Source organism: Mauremys reevesii, linkage group 25 (genome assembly GCF_016161935.1).
Source record: "Mauremys reevesii isolate NIE-2019 linkage group 25, ASM1616193v1, whole genome shotgun sequence".
Classification (NCBI taxonomy): Eukaryota; Metazoa; Chordata; order Testudines; family Geoemydidae; genus Mauremys; species Mauremys reevesii.
The window spans coordinates 6,552,650-6,573,506 of record NC_052647.1 but is presented as its reverse complement, the minus strand read 5'-3'; the positions used below and the strand labels follow the sequence as shown (position 1 = coordinate 6,573,506).

The window sequence follows — 20,857 nt, the reverse complement described above, 5'->3', positions numbered from 1 at the left end:
ATAACTCCTTATTCCCTGGAGGACAATTAAAGCGCTGGTGAGTGTCCACACCTGCTGAGCAGCGCTGGATCACCAGCGCTGCACTCCTTATACCCCTGCCGGGATGGGTTTTCAGCCAGCGCTGCAACCAGGGAGTTGCAGCGCTGGTTGTGCCCTGCAAGTATGGATGGGGTGTAATTGCAGCGCTGGAAAGCCTCCACCAGCGCTGCAACTTGTAAGTGTAGCCAAGTTGTCTGTCTGATGTCTCAGAAGGAAATCTGGAGTTAGATCAAGAGCAGAAAGATCTCATTGGTGAGGAAAATGTTTCTCAGGAGAAGATTAAAGTAGATGGTCAGGTTAAAGCCCTAACTGAGGAAGGAAAGGGGAGATTTTTGATGGGTGATGGATTGGTGGCTAGTGCAGCTTGTAGAAGTGAACCTGAAATGGGTAACTGTGATTTGCTGAAAGTAGCTCAGTGTAGTGAAAAAAGCAGCAGCTTATCTGTTGGGAGTGGCAATGTGCCTGGTAGGGAAGGTTTGGAGGAGCCTAGGCAGCCTTGTGAGCTGATGGCTTTGTCTAGTCAGCAGTTTGGGAAGGGAGGGATAGTGGAAGATGAGTGTCCCTGTCCCTTACCTGTGTCCTGTGGGGAGAAATGTGACAGTGAAGGGGATGTGCCTGTCTCTGTCAGGGGTATTGACTTGCCTATGGAGGAAGCTACCCCAGTCTCCAAGCAGTTGTCTGTGAACAGCCCTGTGCGCTGGGACAAGGGAAATGAGATCCCAAGCTGTGTGCCTGGTGAAGGAGAATGTGTCTCTGGCTCTTCTGTGTCTATGGAGCAGACGGAAGGTGCCTTTCAGCCTGTGATGGTTGAGGGTGATTCAGTTGTCTCGGAGTTGGTTGTAAATACAGCTAAAGCCCAGGAAGGGAATGGTCCTGAGTTTGTGTCTGCTGGGGAGAATGGCACTGTAACTAGGTTGCATCCAGTTAGTGTCTTAGCAAAATCCCAGAGAACAGACAATTCTGGTGCTTGTAGTTTGCCAGTTGCTAATGTGTGGTTGGAAAAGGGTGCAGCAACTCTGTCTGGTCAGGGTGATACCCTAGCCAGGGCACAAGGGGAGCAGGAAGGTGATTTAATTGTGTTACCTACTGACAGTTTGACAACTTGTAGCAAGAAGGAAAAGATTCCTGGACTTGTTCATGGCCAAGGGAAGGAGGGTGCTTCTAACCTGTTATCGAGAAAGTCTATAAGTTTGCCTGGAAGGGGATTGTGTAGAGATCTGCCTGATGGGCCAGAGAGGATTCTAAATGTAAGTGAGGTCCAGAAAGTGTCTGTGGTTGCTCAGGGAAGTGTTCCTTTAGAGCAAGCCCTGGGTGAAGAGGGGAAGGGCAGAATTTCTGAGAGGGGTGAATTGCTGCTTGGAGAAGCTCCTGGGGAAAGGAATCCTCATCGTAATCTGTGCAAGCAGTTTACTGCAACTGAAGGGTGTGAAAGTGATTTAATCAAGAAAGTTTCAGTTCCTAACAGCCAGAAATTTTCGGTTGTGAATGGATCCACTGACTTTCCTTTTGAGAGATCCAGTGTGGGCAGCTTTGAAAAGGTCTCAGGTGAAGTAGAAGCTGTTAAGGAAGTTGAGCAGCCCTATAACCACGAGGCTGTGTGTGGCCAGCGTGTTGGGGAGACAATGGTGTTGGGACAGGACTGTCTCCATGCTGAATCTGTGAGTGAGCAGTCTGTGCTTCAGGGTCTGAGGACAGATTCAGTTACTGGTGTTTCAGAGCAGAACAGTTTTATGGCTGAATGCTTGAGGAGGCAGGGGAGAGCAAGCCAGCTCTCACCCTCAGACCCTTTGAATTGGTGTGGTATCTCTGTAAGACAGAGTCCAGCCTTGGAATCCATAGCAGCTAAGAAGTTAAATGCTAGTGTCTGTGTTGATGCGAATTACTTGGCTGGCAGGGAGAAGACAGACTTGCTAATAGCTGTTAGCACAGAGAGCCTACCCCATCAGCCAGTGAATTCTGTTAAGCAAGAGAAATCAGGATTTAATCCTGCAGGACAAGAAGGAAAGAGAAGCCTGAATTTTGCAAAGGGAAGCCACAGGTTAATCCTAAAATGCCCAAACTCCAATGGTATTGAGCCAAGGGTGTGGCATGACAAACATGATTGTAAATGGACACTTGCAATGAATTTGTTGTTATTGCTAATGCTAATTTTTGTAACTAATGTGTTGCTATTGCCAAGAACTGTAACAATGTACAATGTGCCTAATCTTTTGGAAAATCCATTGAACATGTTGAAAGGAATACATGAAAACACACTTTATGTTAAAGGGCCTTGCTATACTGATGTTTCACAGTTAATGCCTGTAAACAGTGTTGGAACTTTTCACAGGGGAAAATACATTCCAGATCTGATGTGCTGTATGAAAGGGGAAACTGAGGCACACTACCATATTGCTTTCATGGCTAAATGCCAAGATTCCTGTACTATGAACAACATCAATATCTACATTGGTTTAATGTTAATTGGGTTCAAAACATTGGCCAAAGCTGGTATGGATAAAGTAGCTGTTTTCTTTAGCTCTTGGCAAGATCACATGAAACATACAGGAACCATGCTGCAAAAGCTAACCAAGTTATACCTTGAGTTTGTAAAGAGATTCATTCATGTTATTGAACATGACTTTGATAAACCATTTCGGTTATACACTGGTACGGCCTCTAGCCCAACACTAGCTGTAGTGAGACAGACCCAAGGAAAGGGGGCTATTGGGATGCAGTCAGCGATGTTTTGTCATCCCTTCCTGCATCAATTTTGCGTTGGGGGTGTGACGTTATTGATATAAATTGGGACCATATAGAACATGGGTTGCAACCAGGGGCGGCTCTAGGCACCAGCAAAACAAGCTGGTGCCTAGGGCGGCAAAATGTAGGGGGCGTCCCCTGCCGCCGGGGAGGGCGGGAGGCTGGGCTGGCGGACCTGCCGCAGTCATGCCTGCGGGAGGTCCACCGGAGCCCGGGACGAGCGGACCTGCCGCAGGCATGACTGCGGCGGGTCCCGTCTTCCCGCGGCTCCGGTTGAGCTCCCGCAGGCATGCCTGCGGGAGCTTAACCGGAGCCGCGGCACCACGGCACCTGCCGCAGTCATGCAGGTCCGCTCGTCCCGGGCTCCGGTTGACCTGCCGCAGTCATGCCTGCGGGAGCTGAAGCGGAGCCGCGGGAAGAGGGAACCCGCCGCAGGACCGGGGAAGGGCGGCGCAGCGCACCGCGCTGCTTGGGGCAGCCTGATTTCTAGAGCCGCCCCTGGTTGCAACCAAGGTCCTGTAGTGGCACCAAATCTTAAGTAAAGGGGGTCATATAAGGTGTCTAAGACCAGGTTCTGGGTTGCTGGTTATGATTATGCTGTCTGTATGTCTGTGTATCATTTTGTAGTTGAAGTTATAAGTATTGGCTCTGTACTGTCTGTATTTTGTATTATGCTCTGCTTCTGGGAAATATCCCAGACAAGCTGGTGTTAGCCCTGCCTAGCTGGCTTGATGGCCCATTAAGGACCATCAGCTACACAATTGACCCATGGAGAGAAGGCAGACACGCCTTGTGACTCAGCAAAGTATGCAGAGACTTATCCATGTGACTGCAGACTCCATTTTGCTGTAATTTTCCACAGTGAGGACAAAGAGATTCTTACACCTGGAAAAGTCTATATAAGGCTGATGCATCATCTCCATCTTGTCTTCAATCCTGCTTCTGACCTCTGGAGGGACTTTGCTACAAACTGAAGCTCTACACAAGGGACTGACTGACCCATCCCAGCGGGGGATGTATTCCAGAGATTTAATTTGAACCTGCAGTTTACTCCATCACTGCTGCAAGCCTGAACTAAGAACTTTGCCATTACTGTATGTAATTGATTCCATTTAACCAATTCTACCTCTCATCTCTACCTTTTTCCCTTTGTAAATAAACCTTTAGATTTTAGATTCTAAAGGATTGGCAACAGCGTGATTTGTGGGTAAGATCTGATGTGTATATTGACCTGGGTCTGGGGCTTGGTCCTTTGGGATCGAGAGAACCTTTTTCTTTTATTGGGGTGTTGGTTTTCATAACCATTCATCCCCAGGACGAGTGCACTGGTGGTGATGCTGGGAGACTGGAGTGTCTAAGGAAATTGCTTGTGTGACTTGTGGTTAGCCAGTGGGGTGAGACCAAAGTCCTTTTTGTCTGGCTGGTTTGGTTTGCCTTAGAGGTGGAAAAACCCCAGCCTAGGGCTGTGACTGCCCAGTTTAAGCAATTGGTCCTGATTTGGCACTCTCAGTTGGGTCCCGCCAGAATCGCTCCGTCACAGCAGCATAACAAAACAAAGAGAGTAATTTAGTTAAAAGCATTCTGGGATATCTCCTAATACCTGGAGGCCAATAACAGCGCTGGTGTGTGGCCACACTTTACGAGCAGCGCTGCAGCACCAGTGCTGCAATCGTTATACCCCAAGCAGACCCCAGGTGTACAGCCAGCGCTGCAGCCAGAGACTTGCAGCGCTGAGGTGTGGACAGTTACTAACTGCAGCACTGGAAAGCCTCCACCAGCGCTGCAACTCTCAAGTGTCGCCATACCCAGAGTCTTGCTGTAAGCAGTCATCTAAGGTGGTGCAGCTGTAATGCCCGAGGGCTTGGCTGCACGTGCAGATGTAGAGCACTGTGAGTTAAACCCGCCTTCGGAGAGCGCAGTAGGGAAAGCGCCGCAGTCTGTCCACACTGACAGTTGCTTGCGCACTGTCGTGGCCACATTTGCGGCACTTGCAGTGATACTGGGAGCAGTGCATTATGGGCAGCTATCCCAGCATGCAAGTGACTGCAATGTGCTTTTCAAACGGGGGTGGGGTGAGTGTGACCGGGAGTGTGTGTGTATATGAGGGGAGAGAGAGTGGGTTTTTGGTTCTTGTAAGTTCAGACAGCAGCAGACCCCCCTTTCCCTCCCACCTCTCTCTCTCACACAGCATTCCACCGTACTGGTTGCTTTGTCTTGGGGCAGATAAGCAGCCGGCTGTCAGAAAGGGAGCTTTGAAAGGGCATTTCCGCATTCCTGCCGCGATTCAAAAACAATGACAAGAGTGGCCTCTTGACTTAAGGGGATTATGGGACGTTTCCGGAGGCCAATCAGAGCGCAGTAATGCAACACCCCATTCACACTGGCCCCAGGGTGCTCCAGAGGGGGCGCAGCAAATGTTATTCCACTCGCCGAGGTGGAGAACCAGGAGTGCTCTAACAGCGGAGTCAGAGCGCTCTGTGTGCCTTGCCAGTGTGGACACGGAGTGAGCTGGGGCGCCCGGGGCTCCTTTATTGTGCTGTAACTCGCAAGTGTAGCCAAGGCCTTAAGTCACTTTCTGAGCAGTAGCTCTTCTTAACAGAAACAAACAGAAGAACAGATCTTCATCCAGCTCACAGTGCAGCTCCCTGTGCGCGAGATGGTGATGTCCAAGTCTCAGCTGTGATTGTAGCTCCTGTCTGCAGCTGTTGTCTTGGAGACGCAGACAGAACATCAGTCCTGTTCCAGGTGGTGCTGTAGTAATAGGGTTAACACAGGAAGAAGATGGAAGAGGCAGCTAGCGACTATCCATGTTTGACAGTGTCAGAGAGCGGGATGTGGGTGGTCAGGTCTAGTGGTCAGAGCAGGACCTAGTAGCCAAGAACCGGAGCCGCAGGTCAGAGCCAGGGGCCAAATACCAGCACCAAGGGTCAGAGCCAGGGGCAGGAGCCAGGAGACGGAACCCAGGGTCAGAATTGGGGTCGGAGCCGAAGTTGGAGATGGGGAATCGGAGCTGAGGGTCAGAAGCAGGTTACCTGGAGAGAGGCAAGGCAGGAGCTGGGCTGGACCAAGGCCGGAGCTACCACAGCTGTGGGAAGAAGCTTTGAGCAGCTACTGAACTGCCACTGCTGGGCTTACGAGCCTGTCTGCTGACCCTTCCCACCAATCAGGCAGCTTGGTACAGGCCAGCTGCATTTGTTAGGTTGCCTAGAGACTGGGTCTGCTGCAGGCCCTGATTCCCGACAGATGGTCCTTGGCAATGGTCCCATAAGGCAGGGTCTTCAAGGGAGCAACTCCCCAGGACTTGGGGCTCTCCAGTCCTCCCATCCAGGTGTCCGTAAGCTCAAGGTGAAGAGAGGCAAAGAAATACACTCAAGCTCCTCCTCCTATGATCATTCTCATGTGTGGGTCTTGCCAGGTCCCCTTTTCTTGTGGCCCCTCCTAGAGGAACAGCTCTGGTCCAATCAGTGTCACAAACGTGCTTCTTCCAAATAGATCAACCTTCCCCTGAGGAAAAACACTGCACACACATGTGGGTTTGCCCATTGTGGCAGGGCAGGGGTGAAACCCCTTGACTGCCCTGCTAAAATGCTGGCTGAGCCCTGCCTTTGGGCAGAGGCCAGGGGCAGAGGCTCAAAGCAGCCAGGGGGAGCCCAGCTGCGGGCCCTGACGAGGGCTGGCTCACTGCAACAGACTGAGCTAGGCAGTGACAGCTGGGCTGAAGGCTGGGAGGGATATAAAAGCCCTGAACCAAACTCAGTCAGGAGGTCAGCCTGGGAGGGGACGGGAGGCTACAGCGCTGCCTCCTCACCACAGGACAGGAGCCTCAAGGGCCAGGAGTCCCTGGAACAGGGTGGAAAGGGGGTAACATTTGGGGGATAAAGGGAACTGCACGGTGGCCCTGTAACATAAAGCACAAGGGTGAAACCCCAGGAGAAGGTGTGAGGACTCTCATTTTAGCAGCCTCAGCACAGGGCGAGAAGGCGGAAACCTGTGCAGACCCTGTGACACCCACATAAAGTCCGTTTTGGCTCAGTGAATTCCCCTTTCATGGTGGTTCGCTCTGTCCTGGGTGGATTGTGGTGAGCAGTGGGGTGTGGTTCACCTGCCTTATTACCTCCTCTGGCTGCTTTAGAACAAAACATTCCCTCTGCCTAAAGACATTTCTTTGTTCTCCTGGTTGCCATTGGCCAGCGGAGTCTATGATGACATGTGCTGAGGTCATTAGTCGGCGCCCCACTATATTGTCCTGCCAACCAAGACTTCATTCTCGAAAGCTTCCTCGTTCGAGTGCCTTCCTGAAGACAAGCGTAAACTCAGCTGTCCCTGCCTGAATGAGCATCGGCAAAGCTGTTCTGAGCAGGCGCCCTTAAGGATTAGATTCACAAACACAAGTTACCAGTTTAGAACTACAGATGTTCCCAGCTCCCCAACTGGTGCAAATCGGCATCAGTCCAAAGGCGTCCACACACCCATTTACACCAACTGAGGGTCTGGCCTCATATTATGAACTGCCAGGAATGGAGTCGTGCCCCAAACTGTAGGGGTTAAATGCTATTATTATTTTTAATGTTTAATCTGAGGGCTTGGCTACACTTACAAGTTGCAGCGCTGGGAGTTACAGCGCTGGTCATGCAGCTGTGTAGGGCCAGCGCTGGAGTGTGGCCACACTGACAGCTACCAGCGCTGCAGTGTGGCCACACTTGCAGCACTTTCCAGCGCTGTATTGAGAGGTGCATTGTGGGCAGCTATCCCACAGAGCACCTCGTCCCATTTTGGCGCTGAGTATTGTGGGAAGGGGAAGGAAGTGTGCGGGTCATTCCGCTTCCTGTGTGCCAACGCCCCATGGTGCATCGCTTCACATCCCAGCATTCACTCTTTCCGGCAACGTTTGGTGCCATTGTGAGTGTCTTTCTGTTTTAGTCTCTGTGTGAATCGCGATTTCTGTGGCAAATGGAGCCCAAGCTGCTGAGGACTGTGCTGATGAGTGTCGCCAGCACAACACGTTTGGCAGTCGAGCTATTCCTTCAGCTCCAAAGTGACAGTGAGGAGTCTGACGATGATATCGATATCGATTCTCCTGCCGCGTGTGACACTAAAGTGCTTGTGGCATTCACGGAAATGCTCAGCACCGTTGAATGCCGCTTTGGGGCTCGGGAAACAAGCACTGAGTGGTGGGATCACATCCTCATGGAAGTCTGGGATGACGAGCAGTGGCTGCAGAACTTTCGTATGAGAAAAGCCACTTTCATGGGACTGGGTGCTGAGCTCGCCCCCACTCTGCGGCGCAAGGACACAAGATTGAGAGCTGCCCTGATGGTGGAAAAGCGGATGGCTATTGTAATCTGGAAGCTGGCAACTCCAGACAGCTACCGGTCGGTCGGGAACCAGTTTGGAGTGGGAAAGTCGACCGTTGGAATCGTTTTGATGCAAGTTTGCAAGGCAATTAATCGCATCCTGCTAAGAAAGACCGTGACTCTGGGGAGCGTGCAGGACATTGTGGATGGCTTTGCACAAATGGGTTTCCCTAACTGTGGAGGGGCGATAGATGGGACGCATATTCCTATTCTGGCCCCCCCCCCCACCTGGCATCAGAGTATGTTAATCATAAGGGGTATTTCTCTATGGTTCTCCAGGCGCTTGTGGATCACCGCGGGTGTTTCATTGACATTTACACAGGCTGGCCTGGAAAGGTGCATGATGCACGCATCTTTCGGAACAGTGGCCTGTTCAGGAAGATGCAGGCAGGGACTTTTTTCCCAGACAGGAAGATCACAGTAGGGGACGTCGAAATGCCCATTGTGATCCTTGGAGACCCCACTTACCCGTTACTGCCTTGGCTCATGAAACCCTATACAGGGAAGCTGGACAGGAGCAAGGACCGGTTCAACTACAGGCTGAGCCAGTGCCGAATGACTGTGGAGTGTGCTTTTGGCCATTTAAAAGCTTGCTGGAGATCTCTGTATGGGAAGCTAGACTTGGGGGAAAGCAGCATCCCCGCGGTTATATCCGCTTGCTGTACCCTCCATAATATTTGTGAAGGAAGGGTGAAACATTCAGTCAGGCATGGACCACCGAGGTTCAAGTCCTGGAGGCTGAATATGCACAGCCAGAGAGCAGGGCTAATAGAGAGGCCCAGCACAGGGCTACAAGGATTAGGGATGCCTTGAGGGAAGAATTTGAGGCTGAAAGCCAACAGTAATGTTTGCTGCCTTGCATGGGAGTGAATTGCACTGTTTACACTGTTATTCTATTACCCCTAAAATGATTTGCAGTGCCTCTTTCTTTACTGGGCTAAGGTATCTTTCACTATCTGCTATAATAAAGAGTGTTTTCAAAGCCAAGAATTGTTTTATTGAAAAGAAAAAAACTTCCTTGACAGACAGACAGACACACAACATTTCATGAACACAAGAGGGCAGGGGTGTGGGTTGGTGAACTGTACAGTCACAAGTTTGCATATGTCCTGTCTGGAGTGCTGTTTAATGAATCCTGCACTTCAGGGTGCATATACTGCATGGTGATGGGGGTTGAGTGCAGAGGGTAAGGGTGGTGGTAGGTATCAGGGCTGGTTGGGGAACGTACAGGTGTTGGAGGCAGCTGGTGGTGGTAAGAACCTGAATGCTGGGGAAAGGTGGTTTGAGCTGACATTGGGGCACAAGGCAAAAAGCTTTGGGACGGGGGGCGGGGGTGGGGGAGTAGCACGGTAGTGCTCTGCTTGCATGGCAACGAGTGACTCGATAGAGTCCGCTTGGCGCGACAGGATGCTTAGCAGCCGCTCTGTGCTTTTCCTCTTGGCCACTGCATTTCTCTTGCGGATCCTGCTTTCCTTCTCTCTCCACTCCTTCAATTCCTTACTCTCTCTAGCAGAGTGATGAAGAACAGTTTTCAGCATGTCCTCTTTGCTCTTTCGGGGATTTTTTCTCAAATTTTGAAGCCTCTGTGCTGTGGAACATCTGCTCAGTCCAGTAGTCAAGGTCACTGTAGAAACCCAGAAATGACAACATTTAACAGGGGCAGCATTGTATCCACTATCTCCAGACATGAATTGTTACACTGAGGGAGTTCTCACTTTAGCATTCTTTTACCACACACATAACACGACAGAAGCCACGAAATGGTGAGTGAGGGGTGCTTATAGAGGGAGAAATGGGGCTTGATTGATAGAGGGGAGCTGGTTGCTTCGGGTAATCTGGAGTGATAGAGGGGTTGAGTGAAGATGCAGCTGCAGGGGTGATCTTCACTATCTCCCTATCTCTTCACTAAAGAGTCTCCCAACATTTTTCACAGGAGTTAATCCTGGAAGATGTCTCCCTGCTACGAGTCACTAGGGAACAGCGGGAGGCTCTTTTAGAGCAATGTGGATTCCGCCCGGGACCCTATGCGGCTTGCCTGTGTTCAGAAACGGTCCCCCCACCACTCGCAGCACAGTGGCGCGGACGCGTCAGCGTGACTGGGACAAGGAACACAGTGGCTCTGCCTATAAACCTGTGCAGGCATATTGCCCATGCTCTGGATGAAACTTTTGCTGAGATAACTGAAGCAGATTACCGCGACGTGATAGACCACATCAACGGGCTATTCCACATCTAGTCTGGCATGCATGCAGCCATAACCCCCCTTCCTCTCCAGAAACATTTCCACCCAGAAAATAAAAGCCGCTTACTGGTAACCCGCTCCTCTGCTTGTCCTTCTGCAACTGCTGGCTGCTGCGATTGGGTACTTTCCTCCTGGCTTGAGAAGAGCTCCTGGCTGCATGCCCACTCTGGGGTGTCTTCCCCCATCCCAGGAGCTTCACTCGCGGTTTCCTCCCCCCCCGCCGCTGCCTCCGCCTCCTCCTCCTCCTGTCCCCCAGCCTGCTCAGAAGTGTCCATCGTTGTCCTGGGATTGGCAGTGGGGTCACCCCCAAGTATCGCGTCCATCTCCCTGTAAAAACGGCAGATCATGGGGGCAGCTCCGGATCGGCAATTGCCCTCGCGGGCTTTGTAATAGGCACTCCGCAGCTCTTTAACTTTCACCCTGCATTGTAGTGCGTCCTGATCATGGCCCCTATCCAGCATGGACCTTGATACCTGCTCAAAGATATCGTAATTCCTATGGCTGGAGCTCAGATTCCTCCCCCCAAACACTGATGAGGTCCATCAGCTCGCCATTGCTCCATGCTGGGGCTCGTTTGCCGCGTGGAGGCATGGTCACCTGGAAAGATTAACTGATTGCACTCCACACCTGGCTGCAGCAAACAGGAAGGAGATTTTTAAAATTCCCGGGGCATTTAAAGGGCGGGTCACCTGAGGCAAGAGCAGTAGAGTGCAAACTGATGAACAGAGTGGCTGAACAGGAATTCTGGGATAACTCCTTATTCCCTGGAGGACAATTAAAGCGCTGGTGAGTGTCCACACCTGCTGATCAGCGCTGGATCACCAGCGCTGCACTCCTTATACCCCTGCCGGGATGGGTTTTCAGCCAGCGCTGCAACCAGGGAGTTGCAGCGCTGGTTGTGCCCTGCAAGTATGGATGGGGTGTAATTGCAGCGCTGGAAAGCCTCCACCAGCGCTGCAACTTGTAAGTGTAGCCAAGCCCTGAATTAAAAAATTGGGATAGTAGTTAGTGGTGGCCAGTCCACAGCTGCGCAGAGGGTGATCTCCGAAAAAGACTTTTTATGTGCCTGGGGATGGACTGGGAATCCTCCCTGGACATTTCTAGGAAGCTCTCCCGGAGGTTCTCTGCAATCCTGTGCAGGAGGTTTCTGGGAAGAGATGCCTTATTTCGTCCACCATGGTGGGACGCTTACCCACGCCGCTCCAGTGTTAACTCTTCTGGCGTCACTGCGGCACACTGCATTGCAGCATAAGGGCCAGGTCTGGACCTAGACACTTGCAGCATCTGCTCCCTTTCCACCTCTCTTACCCTCAGGAGAGTGATGTCGCATATGGTTCCCTAGGGAAACTGGGGGAAGTTATAAGTTGTAGCCCCTAAGCCGCAAGTAACCCACCCCGGTTTGGTGAACTCTGGGTCACACAACCACGCTTTCCCGGGCACGCCCTGTTTGTGGGATCACCGCATGCTGCAGCCAGCATTTAAAAGGGGGAGGGGGCAAACTTCCTGTTCCTTTCCACCCCAACCCCTTGCTGCTTCTTCAACAAGCAAAGTGTCTGTGCGGGGCTTGACGTTGGTGCCTGTCCTCAAGCACCATCCAGGTTGCTATGGGAAAGGGCTGTGCTGAGATTGGAACCATTGATCCCAGATGTCTGAAAAGCTGCAGCACGAGACCTCCTGCCCCTGCCTCGTGGGCTCACTCACCATGGCTGCGGCAGCAGAGCGACTCTTGCAGTAGCCAGCGGTTCTGCTTATGTTGTGGCTTGTGGGGAAGTGCATTGGGGGCTGTTTTTTTTCTGACTGTGATGGGTTGGATCACAGAACCCCCCGGGAGCTGCCACCTGATGTGCCGAGACTACTTCTGCTCCTGCTTTCCCTGCCAGCTCAGGACTCCAGCACCCTGTGAGCCAGACACTCCCATCTGCTCCAACACAGATCCAGGGTCTGAATTACCTGCCCCGAAGCTGCAGGTTTACCTGAAAGCAGCTCACAGAAGTGTTCCTGCCTTTAACACCCAGATGCCCAACTCTCATTGGGGTCTAAACCCAAATAAATCCGTTTTACCCTGTATAAGCTCATAAATTGTTCACCCTCTATAGCACTGATAGAGAAATATGCACAGCTGTTTGCTCCCCCAGGTATTAATGCACACTTTAGTTAATAAGTAAAAAGTGATTTTATTAAATACAGAAAGTAGGATTTAAGTGTTTGCAAATAGTATCAGACAGAACAAAGTAAGTCACCAAGCAAAATAAAATAAAATGCGCAAATCTATGTCTAATCAAACCGAATACAGATAAGATCCTCACCAGTTCCAGAATGCTGCCTTTTACAGACTAATCTCCTTTTTGCCTGGGTCCAGCAATCACTCACACCCCCTGTAGTTACTGTCCTGTGTTCCAGTTTCCTTCAAGTATCCTGGGGGGTGAAGAGGCTCCTTCTTTAGTCAGCTGAAGACCCAATGGAGGGGTCTCTCGGGTTTAAAAAGACTTTCTCTTGTGGGTGGAGATCCCCCTCCTCGCTCCTATGCAAATCCAGCTCTGACATGGAGTTCTGGAGTCATCTGGGCAAGTCACATGTCCATACATGACTCACAGTCTTTACAGGCAGTCTTCACAGTCTCCAGGAAGACTTATGTGGATTGGAGCCTTCCAAGATGCATTGTTCCCCAAGTGCTTCCGATCAGGTACTTAACCTTGCGAATTCCTTCCTAAAGAAACTGACCAAATGCCTCACAAAGCTTACTTAGAAACCAAGCAAGTATACAGCCAATATTCTTAACCTCAAGTAGAAAATGATATTTGTGTACAAATAGGATGAACAGGTATAGCAGACCATAACCTTTACAGAGATATGTTACATGGCACAGGCAGCACAAAACATATTCCAGTTATGCCTTATGAGAGGTACCGTCACAGTAGCTCGTGGGGAAGTGCATTGAGGGCTGTTTCTTTTATGAAAAGATTTAACCTTGCACCTTAAACAATGTCTGCACTGTCAATGCTACCCTTGTGCTTTGCATTCTTTGCAGCTGAAACCTTGTCTGTGGTCGCATCCTCCACACCGGAACAGTGACTTTTCCAGACTAGAAGGTGGAAAAAGAAGGCTCGGGAGGACATGTTCAATGAGTTAATGCGTGGCTCCGAGAGTGACAAGCCCGAGCTCAGTGCATGGAGGATTGCACTGTCAGGAGAACATGCACAGTGACCGTGAGGCTAGGAGAGAATGCAGGGAACAGGAGCATGACACGCAGGACGAGATGGTTCGGATTATGAGGGAGCAAACAGACATGTTGAGGCGTCTGGTTGAGGTTGAAGAAAGGCAGCTGGACACTAGAGTCCTGCTGCACCTTATGCTGAACCTGCTGCCCTTGTTGCCAAGTCCCACATCCTTCTCTCCCAGATGTCCTAGGATGGGGGCGGGAGGAGAGGGGAAGCTCCGGTATCCCTTGTACTCAACTTCAGGGGAGGGGACAAGGAACAGAAGGGGCCCATGCCCACAGCTTTGATTGTCATTGCAGTACAAATCGTAAGCAACCCGTCCTTGTTTCTCCCCCACCTCACAGTGTTATCAGCCCCTTAGCCACAGCTTCTCTTTACTTTTCTTTGCTGACTCTCATCAGTGTTTGTGAGACTAATAAAAGTTAATGGATTGAGGATAACAGGCTCTTTATTCGCTCAGCACACTGTGGTCAGCGGGGGTGTAGTTTACAGGGGAGGACATGCAATGAAGGGGGCAGCTTGGTAAGGAACACCACACATAAGTTTCACATCACTGTGGGTCATGGATGAAACTACTTTTCAAAGCCTCACGGAGACGCAGTGCACCTTGATGTGCTCTTCTTATTGCCCTGGTGTCTGGCTGCTCAGAGTTGGCTGCCAGGCGATCTGCCTCCACCCCTCACCCCACCGGAAACTTTTCTCCCTTTGTTTCACAGATATTATGGAGCACACAGCAAGCAGCAACAACAATGGGAATACTGCTTTCACTGAGATCTAAATTAGTTAGCAAACTACACCAGCGGGCTTTTAAACGTCCAAAGGCACATTCCACCACCATTCTGCACTTGCTCAGCCTATGGTTAAACTGCTCCTTACAGCTGTGCAGGCTGCCTGTGTACGGCTTCATGAGCCATGGGAGCACGGCGTAGGCTGGGTCTCCAAGGATAACCACTGGCATTTCAATGTCAACAATGGTTATTTTGCAGTCTGGAAAGAAAGTTCCTTCTTGCGGCTTTCTGAAGAGACTGGAGTTCCTAAAGCTGCCGGCGTCATGTACATTTCCTGACCATTCCACACTGATGTCGGTGAAACGGCCCTTGTGATCCACCAGCACCTGCAACACCATTGAGAAGTATCCCTTTCGGTTTATGTTCCTTTGGCAAGGTGGTCTGGTGCCAAGATAGGGATATGTGTTCCGTCTATCGCCCCCACTTGTTTCCCAGGAACCTTATGTAACATGGGGATACTGATAATGGCTCCTTTGTAAAGGACATTGAGACCTTCTGAGGAAATGAGCTACAGAAGAGGTAGGTAGTCCTTGGGTGCAGGTCCAACACAGGCTGGTCTGGCCCCTCTGCTCAACAAGGGGTCAGCTGCTGCTCTGGAGGTGAAAGGCTCTTGGTATCTCCTCAACCACAAGCCCTTGTAATGTCCTAGGGACGATCTCCCTTTGGGTTCCTCACCAGGATGTCGGTTATTCCTTCCCCTGAGAATTCACCCTTGAGATTGGAGACTGGCCACTTCCCAGGGCTTTGGGAGATGAGTCAGAGCTGCGGGACACCAGTGTGGTGCTGAGGTGGGCCAGCTACTGCTCTCAGTTACCCGGGTGCAGGGCAGAGTAACTCTACTGAATTCAATGGGGTTACACCTGATTTTTCTGTGGAATATTCCAGCTGCTGGGGGTGGTTCTAACAGGGCTTCCCACGCCCAGGAAAGACACTGCTCAGTATATTCTGGGGTAGGAGTTTGCTCATGGCTAAAGCTACGATTATGTCCCGGAGGTCCCGGACATGACGTCTTTCCGCTCCAATTAGCGTTGCCCCCCAATAACCTCCACCCCAGAACTGACCGGGGGCAGGGAGCTTCCTAGCCTGATGGGGGAGGAAGGCCATGGGGCACCCCCCAGATGCCTCCGCTGGACCCTACCTGGCGAGGCCCCGCTGCCCAGGCCCATTTCCTCCCTGAGGGGCTCAGCCGCAATGCCGATCATCTTGACGCGGTGGAAGGGGGTTGCATGTGGCGCGGCGGCGTGGACGGGGAAGGCCGTCTCCACCACCAAGTGTCCCCGGCTGCCCTGCTGTTGGTGGTCGGGGACCCCCTGCAGTTGCCCAGCCCCGGCAGGAAGAGGGGGACCCCCTGGAGCTCTCAGCTGCCGTGGGAGGTGAGAAGGCCCTGCAGCAGCCCATCCCTCATGGGCAGTGGGGGACCCTAGACCTCCCACTTGCCGCAGGTGGCGGGGAACTGGAGCTCCCTGCTGCTGCAGGCGGTGGGATCCCCCAGAACTGCTCAGCTGCCATGGGGAGCAGGGAACCTCAGAGCTCCCACTCACCCAAACAATTCATGTAAACAAATAGGATGAACACACTTTGCAGATTACAAGCTTTCTAAAAACACCATCCAAGGTAAAGCATATTCCAGTTATGTCATATTCATGAGCATATTTCCATAAAGCACATGGAGCACAACGTCACGGGGGGGCTCCAGCCGGTTTGGTTTTGTACTGGAACTCCTAGGTATTGACCCTGGCCCTGGTTGTTGCCGACTCCGCCTGGCAGAAGGGTTAGTCCTGGCAAGAAAAGCAGAAAAATGACAGTAGGTTCCAAGGCCACTGAGAGTGTAATGTGCGAACTGGTGGGTTGTCTCTGGGAGGCGACACACAAAGCCCCTGGACACTGACCCATCGGGATAATGGAGCCAAGATAAATTCTTCACGGTGCTGACTGCTCATTGGGGATGATCCGTCTGCACTGACAAGGTTTCAATCCCAGGGGACAATCTGATCTATTCAGATCATTACACTGCAAGAGCCAATGCCTGCCTAGTCCACAGTGAGTGACCCCTGGAGCTCCCAGGAGAGCCAAGGGAAGGGAACGCGGAGATGCCAGGACAGGACATTCTGTTCTGGTGCCTAAGACATCTAGGATACCCCTCGATAGTGACCGACTCTCAGGGCCGGTGCAAGGACCAAATGAAATTAATAGGCAGCAGGTTTAAAACAAATAAAAGGAAGTTCTTCTTCACGCAGCGCACAGTCAACTTGTGGAACTCCTTACCTGAGGAGGTTGTGAAGGCTAGGACTATAAAAATGTTTAAAAGGGGACTGAATAAATTCATGGTGGCTAAGTCCATAAATGGCTATTAGCCAGGATGGGTAGGAATGGTGTCCCTAGCCTCTGCTTGTCAGAGGATGGAGATGGATGGCAAGAGAGAGATCACTTGATCGTTGCCTGTTAGATTCACTCCCTCTGGAGCACCTGGCGTTGGCCACTGTCGGTAGACAGATACTGGGCTAGATGGGCCTTTGGTCTGACCCGGTACGGCCGTTCTTATGTTCTTATGTTCTTATGAAGTTTTGCGCCCTAGGCGAAACTTCCACCTTGTGCCCCTGCAACAGCTCCCCGCCTCCCCCTGTCCCTGAGGCGCCGCCCCCCCCCAGCAGCAGCTCCCCACCCCCGGGCCCGGGGAGCCCTGCGGTACCTCCCCACGCCAGCTCACCTCCCTGGGCTGCCGCCAGTTGGCGGCGGCGCTGACCCCGGGGAACCCCTGGGCTGCCGGCGGCAGCTTAGATTCCCTCTCTCTCAGCGGCCGCTGAAATGCTTAAAAAACATTTGAGGCCCTAGGCAACCACCCTAGTCTGCCTAAATGGTAGCCCCGGCCCTGCCGACTCTCACTGACACTTGCAGTGACGTTCCCAGCTGGCTCATAACCAATCCTGAGTCATTCGGGGGGCAAATCAGCTTTACAGCAGTGATGAGACCCAGCTAGAGATGACTGTGTCACAGGCTGGTATTGGAGCAGAGCAGAGGACCTCTTACCGTCTTGGTGCTGGTGGTGGGGACAGCAGACATGGATAGATCGTATGTCTGAGATTTCGTGCTGAACATTCGGAATCCCTTGATCCATCTCCTGTATTCCTCTCTCACCTGGAGAGTGAGGGACACGGTCACTGCACTATGTAACTAACACTGAGAAGATCAGACATGGCCACCGCGAGGCCGGTGAAGGTGCTGGGTGGGCGCTGACGGGCCGTGGGCGTTACCTGGCGATTGAGGAGACAGTGCACCAGGAAGATGAAGGCTCCCTGCAGGCTGTTGACGATGGTGAATAAATACGCCATGACCGTGGCTGCTGGGCCGACTTGGAGGAGACCCAGGCTCCATGTGCAGCCCAGAATGAAGAGCTGGGCAATGGCTTTAAAGGTCAGTAACCTGGGTAAAGGCAGATGGAGAGATCCCGTTACAATAATCCTATGGAGAGCAACTGGGTCAGGAGGAGCCGGGCAGGGCAGGGTGGAGCTACTGGCCCCTGCTTTCCTATGTGGGACAGGGTTACTGTCAATGCGAACACTATGGGAATTCGTTCCCATGGATCCTAGATATGCTGTTCCCCTCCTGAAATCCCTCACACCCTCCGGTGCCAAGGACTCTCCAATCCAAGGCATCTGATCCTCCAGGATTGTTTTGTTGCCCTCTTACCTGTGGTCTCTGAGGGTGGACACATCTGCATTGAGGGAGGAGAGTCTGTTTCTCAGGATCCACAGGGTCAGGGCAAAGAACGTTATATTTATCTATGGGAAGAGTGGGAAATATTTCCTGTAAAACATCCCATCCAGGGCTGGTGACTCCAGCTGTGGCACAGAACGATCCCAGGGGACCAAGCCGAACACTGCAGAACCGGGGACTGCTCATTTCCAGTGGGAATCATCCCCTCACCTGTAATATCCCCTGGCAGCTCTCGGTCCCTCCCCATTCATGGAGCTGACAGCATAGCCAGGGCTGAGATGGATCAATGGGATCACAGAGGCCAGATGCTGCTCAGAATTAAATATGGCGCCTCTCCAGTGGAGTCAGGAGTAATCTTGGGTTTACACTGGTGTAACTGAGAGCAGGATCTGGCTCAGAGATTCCAGATCCTGCCTCTAGAATACTTCCTGCCACTTCCAGGCTGTAACAAATCCCCCCACCCCCAACTTCCCCAGGGGTAGGGAGGAATATGGAGGGACATTTGTTTCCTCCCCTACAAAAACCACTGCAGAGTGGAGCCCTCTCCCTTCCTCGTTCCTTGGGTCATTAACTCGACTAGACCAAACTCTTCTGTCTTCACTTGGCAAAACCCCTGCTGACGTCCCTGGGAGCTGGGCCCGAGTAACGGCTGTAGGCCTGGGGACACGGCACAGGGACTCATCCCGGGACTGACCACAGCAGATGAGCCAGGTGGGACCTAACTGGGTCTTTCCTTGTGTTTTATGGGCCACGTTCCCCTCCCTGCTTCACTGAAATCAATGGGGTCGCAGAGGTGAGAGGAGAATGGGGCCCTGTGGTTCTGTGAGGTACCCACCAGGATTATGGCACAGACTGGACCCAGGAAGCTCCAACGAAAGCCTCTGTCCAGGCTGAGCCAGCAGCTACAGGGAGGGGGGAAGAAGAAGGTGACTTTAGTGGGGTTACTGCCCTTTTTCAGCCCCGGGGCAGAGAGGGGGTGTCACAGGGCAGCTGGCTCTCAAAAGCGAGATGGATCTCAGCCTGCCTGTGACATGGCCGACTCTCTTGCGGGCACCAGGCAAACAGCCCTTCCCATGTACCTCAGCATCTCCTGCTTTCAGCCACCACTTCCTCTTCCACCTCCTCAAATGACCCTTTCTGGTGGGTGGGCGCAGTATTGATGGAGGGCCAGACATGCAGTGGATGGACATTGGCCGAGCTGCACTGAAGGAAGTGGAGCTGCCCTGATTTACACCAGCTGAGGATCTCGCCTGGGGTGTCTAGAACACGCCACACCCTGTTTTAGTGGCGTCGCTCACTTTAGAGAGGGGATCCGCAGGGATTTGCACACAGGAAGAAGGTGCATTTGTTTCCTACCCACCAGCCCCACAAACCCAGCCTGGGAGCTGGGAGTCAAGCTGGGATCTTTCTGGCTTGTTCTTCCACATCATCGGTGGGGTGAGGAGTGTAGATGTCTGACAGGGGGCAACTCAACTACAGCGCTCGGGGCAGCTTAGTGTCCCTGGGGATGGGAAGGGTCCCAGGGGGACATTCAGCTCCCAGGCAGGGCGAGCCGGGAAATCTAGGTTCAAGTCAGACCTGGGGTGATCTGGAAAAGCGCATGGAAGCCCCATCCCAGCTCCCCTTCGGGACGGGCGCTGCACGTACTGTTCGGAAGTTCCGTAGCCATCAGGATTCACCGCTGCAGAAATAGCCACCACCAGGGCTGGGAATCCGTAGCCGAACGGGTACATGAATCTCTTCTTGAACCGGCTGGCGCTGGTGTAATTCACGACCTTCAGGTTCCTGATGGTGAGGAAGAGGTGCAGCCCCTCCAGGAACATCCAGCTGAAGCAGGCCAGGAAGAGGTAGTGCAGGAGGCCAGCAATGACAGCACACACCACCTGGGGGAGACAGAGAGCCCAGGGGCACTGCAGTGGGGAAGGGAAATGCTGATTATGGGGGAGACCTGCCGGGGGGTCACACCGGGATTCCTGCTAGCACAGCTCTCCAGGTATAGCACTCAGTGACCCAGAGACGGCAGGTTCCTCGGTCTATGGAGGGTCCTGTGGGTGCACATTGCTGATGCAGGAAGGGAGCAGAGATTAGTGATTAGAGCAGGGGAGCAGGGCTCAGGGGAGCCAGGTTCTGTTCCCAGCCCTGCCACAGAGTCCCTGGGTGACCTTGGGCAAGTCACGTAGGAGAGGAATCGAGGCACAGGGACACTGTGACATAGGGATAGAACTGGCTGAATTCCAGGGGTTGGGGACACTCAGAGCACTGTGCCCAGTGTGAAGGGGCCTAACGGGGTGGAAACATCCCCCCACCCCCCGGGAATCCCCCCAGGGTCCTGCACAGCCCAGAATCCAGGGAGCACAAGGGGTTCAAAGCCCCACACCCCAGCCCTGCGAGTGGAGGAACAGAGCAGGGGAGAATCAGGCCGTACCTGACTGCCGGGGCGGGTCACCGTGGTGAGGAAGAGCAGGTCGGCCAGGAAGAGGCAGAGGCAGAGCTGCAGGTGGAGGGAGGTGCTGACGTTGCGGATGGAGCGGCACAGGAGGAAGGTGAGGATGGCCAGGAAGAGGCACAGCAGAGAGAGGGTCAGTCCCACGTAGGTGATGATGGTCCGTGGGTAGCTCTCCTGTAACACAGCAAAGGGAGAATCACCAGTCACCCCAGCCCAGCCCCCTCGGCTCTGACTCAGCCTTTTCCCCAGCAAAGCCTCCAGTCGCTCCAGGGAGAGCTTTGCCCACGGCTGAGTGCGGAGCTCAGGGTCCAGCT

The 20,857-nt window shown here is 52.6% G+C and overlaps 3 protein-coding genes across 8 annotated transcripts in view; 1 reads left to right on the top strand and 2 right to left on the bottom strand.

Moving 5' to 3' along the window:
- LOC120391382 (adhesion G protein-coupled receptor E5-like) overlaps positions 1–20,857 on the top strand; it is a 1,047,477-nt gene that overhangs the window by 490,660 nt on the left and 535,960 nt on the right. The gene's annotated exons all lie outside the window — the stretch shown is intronic.
- ADGRE5 (adhesion G protein-coupled receptor E5) overlaps positions 1–20,857 on the bottom strand; it is a 291,623-nt gene that overhangs the window by 133,674 nt on the left and 137,092 nt on the right. The gene's annotated exons all lie outside the window — the stretch shown is intronic.
- LOC120391391 (adhesion G protein-coupled receptor E3-like) overlaps positions 16,083–20,857 on the bottom strand; it is a 127,771-nt gene continuing 122,996 nt past the window's right edge. The window contains exons 9-15 of the mRNA XM_039515038.1: positions 20,523–20,717; positions 19,745–19,980; positions 18,933–18,999; positions 18,071–18,162; positions 17,635–17,803; positions 17,411–17,518; positions 16,083–16,161 (exon numbers count right to left, since the gene is read on the bottom strand). Coding sequence (XP_039370972.1) covers positions 16,156–16,161; positions 17,411–17,518; positions 17,635–17,803; positions 18,071–18,162; positions 18,933–18,999; positions 19,745–19,980; positions 20,523–20,717 — 873 coding nt within the window. The 3' untranslated portion in view covers positions 16,083–16,155. The remainder of the gene's footprint in view (positions 16,162–17,410; positions 17,519–17,634; positions 17,804–18,070; positions 18,163–18,932; positions 19,000–19,744; positions 19,981–20,522; positions 20,718–20,857) is intronic.